The sequence below is a fragment of the Suricata suricatta genome, chromosome 2 (assembly GCF_006229205.1).
Source record: "Suricata suricatta isolate VVHF042 chromosome 2, meerkat_22Aug2017_6uvM2_HiC, whole genome shotgun sequence".
Taxonomy (NCBI): Eukaryota; Metazoa; Chordata; class Mammalia; order Carnivora; family Herpestidae; genus Suricata; species Suricata suricatta.
The window spans coordinates 49,967,869-49,978,792 of NC_043701.1; the positions used below are offsets into that span (position 1 = coordinate 49,967,869).

The 10,924-nt window shown below is 48.8% G+C and overlaps 1 protein-coding gene across 9 annotated transcripts in view; it reads right to left on the minus strand.

Moving 5' to 3' along the window:
- The window catches only part of GRB10 (growth factor receptor bound protein 10), a 133,929-nt gene that overhangs the window by 86,934 nt on the left and 36,071 nt on the right, over positions 1-10,924 (minus strand). For 7 of the 9 annotated variants that reach the window (XM_029926214.1, XM_029926206.1, XM_029926196.1 and 4 more), the window contains one exon: positions 2,376-2,466. In XM_029926214.1, coding sequence (XP_029782074.1) covers positions 2,376-2,466 — 91 coding nt within the window. Of the gene's footprint in view, positions 1-868; positions 917-2,375; positions 2,467-10,924 lie in introns of those variants that run through there. The other 2 variants (XM_029926256.1, XM_029926225.1) reach the window with 1 other exon arrangement.

Below are 10,924 nucleotides of genomic sequence, written 5' to 3' on the forward strand. Positions count from 1 at the left end.
CTGGTTTTCCCGTATCATAAGCTCTGTGTGCAGAATCACTGAGGAGCGAAGGGAAAGGGGTTCCATGTCATAGGTGGAGATGAGTTCATTCATTCCCTTAGGCCCTGCTGCTGGTGCCGGGATGCATGAGACCCTCAGCTTCAACCACAAGCTCCGGAGTGGGAGAGGGAGTCTGCTGTGTTCCCTGTGAAGCCTGTCCACCTCTGTGTGCAGCCCTCACCGCCCTTCCCCTACCCGAGCAGGCATGACAGCCACAGGATACTTGAAACTACACCTTAGTTACACCATCAAATCTAAAAAAGGCTTAAAGCTTCAAAAAGTTCTTTTAAAGGGCGCCCAGGGGCTCAGTCCATTGAGTGTCTGACTCTTGATTTTGGCTCAGGTCATGATCTCACAGTTCGTGGAATCAAGCCCCGCGTCGGGCTCTGCACTGAAAGCACAGAGCCTCCTCCTCTCTCTCTGGCCCTCTCCCACTCTTGCTCTCTCAAAATAAATAGAGAAACAGTAAAAAAAAGTTCTGGGGGCACCTAGGTGGCTTGGTCAATTAAGCATCTGATTTTGGCTCAGATCAGGATCTCAGGGTTTGTGAGATCAAGCCCCGCATCGGGCTCTGGGCTGACAGTGCAGAGCCTGCTTGGGATTCTCTTTCTCTGCCCCTCCTCTGCACAGGTGTGCACTCTCTCTCAAAATAAATAAATAAACTTAAAAATTAAATAAATAAGCTCTTTCAGTGTAATTTTTTCCTATCTTTTTGACTAAGGCATTGACATAGATTTATATATGAATGTTAATACCAAAACTTAGATTATTTCATCATAAAAGAGACTACCGGTAAACCATGAAATGTAATAAATTAAAAATTTTCTACCTTTCAAAGCCAACATGAACAATACTGCTCTTCTTCATTCCAAGTTTTCTAAAAGACAACCAGAAAATTATACTTGACACAGAAAATCCTGTTTTATGAATCTTCTAACATTTGAGAAAACATCTCTTTGACTTCCTATGAAAATGCCCAGCTTTTATTTTTGCTACATTTTATCTTCTTTCTGCTTAAGCAATTTAAAAAATCTGATTATTCTAATTCCTCCCAGCTCTAAATCCTACAATTTATTGTACTTAATCTAGTAATCAAAACCATGAGCCATGTGCCTTTTTCCGGATCCCTCCCCACATCGGACTGGTTTCCGTCTTAGGGGCTGCCCACCGCGTGTCAAAGCATGCCTCCGTAGACCCAATTTGCTTTTAATCCCTGTCCTTTTTTTCCATGATGATTCCATCAGAAATTAACAGAACTGGAACAGAAGAAATCATAGAAAGGTGGAGAAATAGCAAGAGCACAGACCACAAAACCAGCCTAAGTGAAAATACAAAAATGCCACCTGGTGTGGCTCAGTCGGTTAAGCGTCCGACTTCAGCTCAGGTCATGATCTCATGGTTCATAGGTTCAAGCTCCGTGTGGGGCTCTGTGCCGACAGCTCAGAGCTTGGAGCCCGCTTCGGATTCTGTGTCTCCCTCTCTTTTGGCCCCTCACCTGCTTGTGCTCTGTCTGTGTCTCTCTCCCTTTCTCTCTCAAATAAACAACAACAACAACAACAAAATGCCAACATCAACAAGATTTCACCATGGAGGGGCCTTGGATAAGTAACATCAAGTTGCCCTTAAGTTGCCTCCAGAGATAAAACACCTGTAGAATTGATTTTGAAGTTTTGCTCATTGAATGGAAATACAGGTTTCCCCTGGCTAATCAGAAGTCCAGGGTTCCTATGAAATGTTTCCTAAGCTAAAATGGTGTAAAACAAAGAAGCACTTACCATTAATTTATATGACAAACTTTGGAAACATTCCAAGGACCAAAAATCACCTCTGCGTTATCTGATAGCTTAAGACACATCTTGCTATCAGATGAACGAAATAAAGGGAGGGAAAACACAAATGCTCACAGCTCAAGGCTCTCACGGCTGGACGCTTCAGTGCTGGGAAAGCTCGGGGTCAAGGGGCTTGGAGGGGCCACTGGCCCGCACAACAGCAACTCCCTGCAGAAGGTAACACCGAGTCTTTTTTTGTAAAAGCGGAAATCCTCTTCGGATTGCTTTAGGTTAGCAAATACAGGCAAGAAGGTAGGTCTTTCATAAAAGCGAACCAGTGTACATGAACTTTCCAAAAGCAGTGGACACCTGTATATGAAGCGTTCACGGCCAACCATTTTTTCTTTCTGTTTTAGAATTTGTTTTCCTTAAAGGGGAGAAGAGCCAAGGTCAGAATCTTCTCAGACGAGTGGCAAAAACGCTCTCCTGGCATACAGAGCCCCAGCACATGGCCAAGTGGCAGCTGGAAGTCAGGGCATCTGGGGCACGTTTTTTGTCATTTCTTACCCTGGTGGTTGGTGAGCCGGTCAGACTGAGCTGGGAAGCCAGGTCCTGCCAGGTCTCGTGGGCTGACAGGGGGGGTCTGCTCCACCTGGTCCTGCAGGAGACAGGAACACAAAGGCTTTGGTCAAAGGAGTTCACACTTATCCACGTCCACCATCACCCGCATTGCCTTCTTCCTCAGTTTCTTCAATTTCTTTACGTTTCTAGTTTTAAAGGACAGTTGTTTAAAATACACTGGTTGGGCAGCTGATGGGGGGGGGGGGCTCAGTCTTAGGTTAAGTGTCTGACTTTGGCTCAGGTCATGATCTCACGTTCGTGGGTTCAGGCCCTGTGTCGGGCTCTGTGCTGACAGCTCAGAACCTGGAGCCTGCTTTGGATTCTGAGTCTCCCTCTCTCTCTGCCCCTCCCCTGCTCACACTCTGTCTCTCTCTCAAAAATAAATAAACATTTTTAAAATAAAATACACAGTAAAAGGGAACTTAATCACGAGAAGGGGCTACCTGCTTAGCAAGAGAGGCAGGACAGAAGTTACTCTAGGTTTCTGGCTTCAGTGGCTTTGCCTGAAGAGCAACTCAAAAAGAATTATTGTCAACTGTTGGATGTAGGCAATGAATATAAATAATTAGCATTCCACAGAGCTCCCAGTTGCTGGTAATCAAGCCTGAGGCGATCTGTTATCTGGTAGGAAGCATCCAGAGGCTGCCTTATCATTGCCCCCCCCCCACCTACAAAGCAGAAGGGTTTGGTGGCATTCTTTAAGACATCAGGTTGAGGACACCAATCTTAGGCAAAAGTTACAACAGCAATATTACGACAAATTCACAACTCTAGCAAAACATCTTTAGAAGACTTACAACCAGGCCGATGAAAGACGCATTAAAATGCGGGCAAAGAAAATGGGCCCTTTAAGACTGACACACTTATAACAAAATACTAGCAGGATTAACTTGGGGTGGAAAGAGGTCACTTTTCTCTTACAGCTTTAAGAAATTTTGGAATTTTTACAATGTACATGCGTCATCTCTGTAATTAGGTTTTAGAACTCTGTCAGTGACAAACATCTACTGTGACAGTAACGATATACTGGCAGAAATAACAGCCAATTCAGCAACCTCACCCCTACCTCTGCACAGGAAGGAACCCCTGGGTACTGCAGACTGCCTCGGGTGGAATGTTGCACATGTCATGCCCGCGCCAGCCACCGTGCACACACAGTCTACGCTGCCAGCTGGATACCCACTTTACAGAGGAGGACACTGAGGCTCAGGAAGGGTATGTCCACCCTGCTACCCCCAGCTGGGAAGGCGCAGCTAGAGGATTAGTACCCAGGCAGCAGGGCTTTCAGACCCTAAGTGCCTTCCCACCAAGGTGCCCAAGAAACCAAAAAGCTCGTTCATTTTGAATAAGTCACTGTATCACCCAAATGCTCCCCAGCAAGTGGTTGTCTGTCCAGAGCCGCAGGCTGGGAGCACAGAAACGGATGGAAGATGCTCTATGCCCTCTGCTGTGTGCACACCAACTCACAGGTATACACACCTGGTGTGAACTCACACGCATACACACCTGGGTGTGGTCAACGCGGTGTTGGTGGACGCTCGCTAGAGCTGGGGAGGCAGACTCGGGGGGACTAGGGAGAGTCCAGAAGGGTCAGTTCCCCAACATCTATCACTTAGAAGGAGGAGGCTCACTCCCTGGGGAGGACTCAGCCACTTCCCCCAGAAAAATCTTCCCCCAGAAAATCTGGGGAAAACAGATCACAACCCCAAGGTGCGAGAAGGTATTCTCACTATTTCTCTCCCTCCAAATCAGTGTTCTTCTTTTTAATCATGGATATACCTGCTAACTATGAAAATCTAGATGCTAAAGAAAAGCACAATGAAAAACATCTAAATTAGAACCTCTCTCGTCACAACCGCAGATGAATCCTATCAGCTTTTGGCGTGTTCTTCCAGAGAAAACACAAAATGCATACACACGGTATGTCTGTCTGCATGCAACGTCTGAATTACTTACGGAGACCGTATTGATGACCTTCGGATTGCATTAAGGTTACAAATGATCCCACTAAAAAACGGGTTCATAATCAAAGGACACACATTACTGAATTTGAGCCTATATTTCTGATATTCCCCACGGCAACAAAGCATCTCCATTAGTATCTCCAAGCCCTGGACCACTCCACTAGGTGGGTGTGGAAGGTGACTTTAGTCCTTAAAGTGATGTTAATGCATACTATCTTGGTGAGCATATGTTAATTAAGAACGTAAGTTTCTGGGGTGCCTGTGTGGCTCAGTCAGTTAAACATATGACTTTGGCTCAGGTCATGATCTTGTGGTTTATGGGATTGAGCCCAGCATCGGGCTCTGCGCTGACAGCTCAGAGCCTGGGGCCTACTTCCGATTCTGTGTCTCCCTCTCTCTCTCTCTGCCCTGCCCTGTTCCTGCTTTCTCTCTGAAAAATAAACATTAAAAAAAAAAAAAAGAAGTTTCTGATTAGAAAAGAAGAAAGGGGCTGGTTTGGAGGACATGGCGTCTGGAGACAGGAAGAAACCACCAGAAGCCCTGCCAAGGTGCTGAGGACGGAGCTAGGCTGTTGCAGTTGGTGCACAAGGTGGTACCTCCCACACCCCTAAATGCAGCAAAGCCTCCCCTCCTGGGGTCACCCCCCCCCACCAAGTGCCTGCCATTTCAGCCAAAATTTCTCCATCCAATCAGCTCTTTACCATCGGGATACATATATTTCCTTTCTTTCCCAAACTGTAAAACAAGCAGGTACCTTTTGGGGAACCACAGACCAGATGTAAAATACAAATGAGCCTGAATCCCATGACTGCAGGTAGGGTCGTGACAGCTGTCCTGCGGACGCTGGACCACTTGTGTGCACAGCCAGATGCTTGGGAATCACACAGGGTGAACGATCGGGGGTTCTGTTGCCCTTCCCTCCCCCAACTAACATTACTAGGTGCTATTTTATTTTAATTAAAAAAAATCATTTAACGTTTATTTTTGAGGGAGAGAGACAGAGTGTCAGCAGGGGAAGAGCAGAGAGAGAGAGAGGGAGACACAGAATCTGAAGCAGGCTCCAGGCTCTAAGCTGTCAGCACAGAGCCTGACGCAGGGCTCAAACCAACCATGAGATCATGCCCTGAGCCAGAGTCCAATGCCCAACCCACTGAGCCACCCAGGCGTCCATACAAGATGCTATTTTAAAGGCTCGGTAAATATTGTTTTCAGATTCTGACCTATTCTAGTGAATACTTGCAGCCACTTGTAAATTTCAGAAGCATCCACCACCAATCCAAGAAACACCTCTGTGCATAAAGCTCTGTCCACATTTCTGATGATTTGTATTGGGATCCCTGGAAACAGAACCACTGGGCTGAAGGTTTCACACATATTTTTCTTTTTCAGTCTAGATACATATTGTCAAACTCCCGTTCGCCCGGTTTACCCTTCCACCCAAAACAGACAACTCTCTGTTTCATAATATCTGCAGCACGCTGAGACTGGTGATTTTTCTGGAATTTTTTTCTGGCCAATCCCAGAGGTAAGCCGTGGCCACGGCCTGTGGTTTTTCAGCACAGGTCTTAAATACCGAAGCTGACCATTTTTCATAGCTCATTAGGCCTTTCTCTTTCTTCTTCTGGACTACCCTCTAACCAGTCGGCGAAACAGGGCACCAGGGCTTTCCAGTCAAGCCACAGCCCGCCCACCCCTAAGAGCTGAGCCCCTTGGGGTCAGTTATCTGGAGTCTGAGTCAACTGGCTCATCTGTAAAATGGGTTTATTGCCAGAAGGTTTATTTATACCCTGAAGTGCAAAGCCAGGGCCCACGGGTGGGAGAGCACCTCACAGGGTGGCCTTTGGATTCCTCCACCCACTGGAAATTCTGGTTGATTCCTCAAATCCTTCCAGGATGAGCTCTTCATGTGGTAAGAAACAGTTGGCTCGTATTTGTAGCAAACGCTTTTCCCATCTTGGTTGCTGTTTTAGCGATATTTTTGATTCTCCGAAGTTCAATTCAACGTAGGCAAGTGTACTGGCCTTTTCTTTTTGGTTCATTGCTACCATCTTGGTCATGGCTTTTGCCCTCTCGTGAGGGACCCGAAAGGCATCCATGTATGCTTTATCTCAGTCCTTTTTCCAACGTGACGTGTTCTCACCTGTCGCTGTCTGGGACATTTATTTTCGTGGAGAGGATGCAGTGAGACTGTAAACTGGCCCCCGGTTCGCTCTGCCCTTCTGCCTGAGCGGGAAGGTCACCTTCCTCCCACCTTACAATCGCCACACACGCGTGTCTGAGCCTCAGCCACTCAGATCTGCCCGGTCCTGAGCCCCTGGCCACACTCTCTGTATCACACCTGTCTACACGTTTCCAGGGGCACACGCTCGCTCTCCTGCTTCTTCTATGTGGATTCCTCATGTTCTTCTCAAATTGTTTCCAAGTCTGCTTAAATTATTAAAACTTATCTCCTGGGGGCGCCTGAGTGGCTCAGTCAGTTAAGCAGCCGACTTTGGCTCAGGTCATGCTCTCACGGTCCATGAGTTCGATCCCCGCATTAGGTTCTGTGCTGACAGCTCGGAGCCTGGAGCCTGCTTTGAATTCTGTGTCTCCTTCTCTCTTTCTGCTCTTCCCCTGCTCACATTCTGTCTCTTTCTCTCTCAAAAATAAATAAACATTAAAAAAATTTTTTCCTTCTGGAGTACTGACTTACATATAAAGAAGTAATTACTACCCATTCGGAACACACGTGTTGGTGGTGAACTGTCTGGTGGAAACCAGACCACAAGTACTTGGAGACAGGATAAACCAAGGGTAAGGAAGTCAGCCTTCGACCTCCCCCCACCCCCAGCCCATCCCTCTGGGGCCACATAAGCCCCTGGGGCATCCCCTGAGCACATTCACCCCCTAACCTGACACGACTGAGACATCTTTCTAGAATACAAGTACCTTTCAAACCTTGTCGGAGGATAAACAGTGAAACCTGAATTGATAGACTCCCTAACCATTTTTTGGTGTAAGTATGTGTCAACCGTGACACAAGACTTCTCCTAAGAAGGAGAAAAAAAAAAACTTTTGTAGTTTATCTGAATTTAACCGGGCATCCTACACTTCATCAGGCTACTCTACACCTTAGGGACTGGCCGAAATCTGATGGGTTTGCACAATGAATCACAGCAGTAAGAACAAAATGTCGACACATGGCTCATGTGTCTGTACATAAAACTCCCCGGTCAGTAAAACCCATACTTTTAAAAACTGAACAGATCGAAGCACATTCAGACAAGAACCCTAGTATCCTGGGTAGTGAAGACAGATGGAAGAGAATGAGAAATGGTAGCATTTGCAAAATGAAGCCAGCAGGGAAGGCTCAGCAGCCCCACCCCCATGGCCCGGGAAGGTCAAGGCTAGAACAGCCCTCCACTCTTCAAAGGCAAATGGTGGCACCTCGCCAGGCTCAGCGTAATGAAAACTGGGGCAGGAGTAACGAGCCTGTCACTGCGCGCCTGGGTCTCCCAGGGCTCCGTCTTTCTGTTTGTCTGGGTGGGTTTCCCGTTCCAGGTTAGTGAGCCTCCCCGGAAGGTCAGGGGCCGACACTACAAAGTGTCCTCTGTGGCAGGAGGCCCCGGGGCCTGGAGGGAAGGTCCAGGATTCTCCTCCGAGGGTGGCTGCTAGCAGCCAAGGCTTCATTAAACCCTTCACTGGTCACTTCTCGGTCTGGTGCTGGGCTGACCCCCAGACCCTGCTGGCAGTGGAAATGCTTTCCAGAGTTGGAAGCTGGCGCCCAGTAGAGTAGGGCAGAAACACCACCTCCATTCAGATGAAGAAGCGTGGCCTCCTGCAGCATGGCTTGTGCTGAGTGACTGCGTTCCAGGCTGGGGGGACCTGGGGGCATGGTCAGCCTCAGCCGGCAGGCTGGTCCTAGAGCCCCCGTGGGACTCAGCAACAGGGCACAGGGAGGGGGAGGATGCAACAAGGGATGGATTGTCCAGCTGGACAGTGCTGCCTTCTAGAAAGTTCCTTCATAAGCCATACTTCCAGGTTGCAAGAATGCCACCCCCACACTTGCTCCTCCAGGCCTCTTGCTGGTAGGACCCCAACTGGCTTCTCAGGACCCCTCCAGCCCTTCCCGGAAATACTCTTCCCCCCCTCATCAGGCACATGCCCACTGCACACAGACAACTGCTTAACCCTCCTCACTCTGCTGATGGAGACTGCAACATGTTAAAGGTTCTATGTAAAAAGGGCCTCGAGCTGGGGTCCGAACCCAGTGGGCCTGGCTGTCCATGAGGTCAGACCCCACCCCAGAGCAGCACGCCAGCCTCTCCAGGTGGAGAGAAATGCAGACTCCCAGGTCCTCATTTCAAGGGCGGGGCTGAGTCTGAGCTCCTCACCTCAGGTGCTTTGCCAACATGGAATATTCCAGGGGCCGCCTTCCTGGCCTGGCTTCCCTGCAGCTCACGTGCACAGCTTACAGCAGGTACGCCTCCCTATCCTGTTCTGCCTGGGGATTCTTCACCATCTGGAATGTTCTCCGCCTTGTCCTCCACACACTCCATCCACTCATCCTCACATCCTCACTGAGAAGCCGCTTCTTTCTGGAGCCTTTGCTGATGGCCCAGATGAAACTGGTCCCATACCCCTGGTCCTGCTACACTCTTCAATTCAAAGTGGGAAGGAAGGAGGGGCACCTGGTGGCTTAGTCGGTTAAGCGTCTGATTGTGGCTCATGTCACGATCTTGCGATTCTTGAGTTCGAGCCCCACATCGGGCTCTGTGCTGACAGCTCAGAGCCTGGAACCTGCTTCGGTTCTGTCTCCCTCTCTCTCTGCCCTTCTCCTGCTCATGCTCTGTTTCTCTCTTCTCTTAAAACTAAACATTAAAAAAAAAAGAAAAAAGAAAAAACAAAGCGGAAAGTAAGGAGAGCGAGTGGACCAGTGTATGCCCCTTGTCCTTGACAACCCTGGATCTGGGGCATGGACGCCTTTGCCCCCTGGGGAGGCGGTGAGGGTGAAGGCCGGGGTGGAAGGAATGGCACGGAGCACTGTCACCAGGGCACACCCCCACCTGTCTCAGCCTGGCAGGCACGCGTCCCATGAGACACATCACAGCATGGCCCAGACACACACAGGGGTTGATTCTACACATATCAGCTGGCCCTTGCAGCCGGCGACAAGTGGGGCTTTGGATAACTGGGTGCCCACACTGGCTGCAGAACAGCACAGATGCCCATGAGGAACACTGCCCTCGACATAAAGGTTGTTCACTGGGCAGTTTGAGCAGTTCCTTATTGGAATAAAAACACAGGACCAACACATGCATGCCTCAGAGAGCACGTGGGGGAATTCAATGAGACAGGAGTGTAACAGCGCAGTGTCTGCTGGGTAACAAATGGGAGTCAGACTCCGGGGTCCAATCCCAGTTTCCCACCAGCCAGTGTGAGCCTTTGACCATCTGTGTGCCCCCGTGGGGCAGACTGGTGACTTCAGACGTTGGCTAGGAGGAATAAATTAAAGCAACAGACTTGTCCAGCAAGGACTTGTCTAGCAAGGAAAGGTTTTAGCTGTCCATGGACAGAGGCCCCGACACAAATACTGAACAGCGGGGATGAGATGTGTGTAAGAGACATCTCTCTCTAGTGGGGTCAGGGCTGTGTCCAGTCTTTTCAGGGACCTGACTGAAGGCACAGAAAGCACTCTAAATACTCTGCTAAGAGAACCAAAGAATAACAGCACCCAGAATGGAATGAGGGGATTTGAAATGTCTCCACCAAGCTAGGATGCCCCATCAAAGTCTATGAGCTGAAATCCTAATGCAGACAGATTTCAAATGCCACATGTACACTGGGGCGCCTGGGAGACCCAGTTGGTTAGGTGTCCAACTCTTGGTTTGTGAATTCCATCTCACAGTTCATGAGTTCAAGTCCCACATCAGGCTCTTCACTAACAGCACAGAACCTGCTTGGTATTCTCTCTCTCTCTCTCTCTCTCTCTCTCTCTCACTCAAAATAAATAAACTTAAAAAATAAAATTTAATGCTACAAGTACAGCAAATCCCCCAAGCAAACAAACAAAACACAAACAAGGCATGAGAACAGTACGAGTAAGGGTTAGGGGCCATCCCGGGATGCCCGCCTGAGGGTGCAGTGACAACCAAGCCAGAGGGGCTATCCCGGCCCTCCCACACCCTGCCCTGTGCTGCTCTGGCAAATGCCACTGCTGGGACCTTGTCCTACCAGGTGGCCCCGCCCGACCCACTGCAGCCCACTGCCTGTTGAGATCATGGGCCCCTCTCCCACTCAACAAGCCAACGTGTCTGACGATCTGTATGTGAAACACAATCGCCCTGGGTTTTGTCACTGGGTACAAACAAGGTTAAGGTTGTAACGCAAATCAGATTCCAAATCTAAAAGGGAATGTGCAGTCTTAAAATCTACCATAAATTCCCTTGTGACCAATTCCCACGGGGTCATCACTCGACAACTTCCAGACATACACAGTTCAGGGTGGTCAAGATTTCACATGTAGCCTCCCTCCAGCTACAGACGACTACC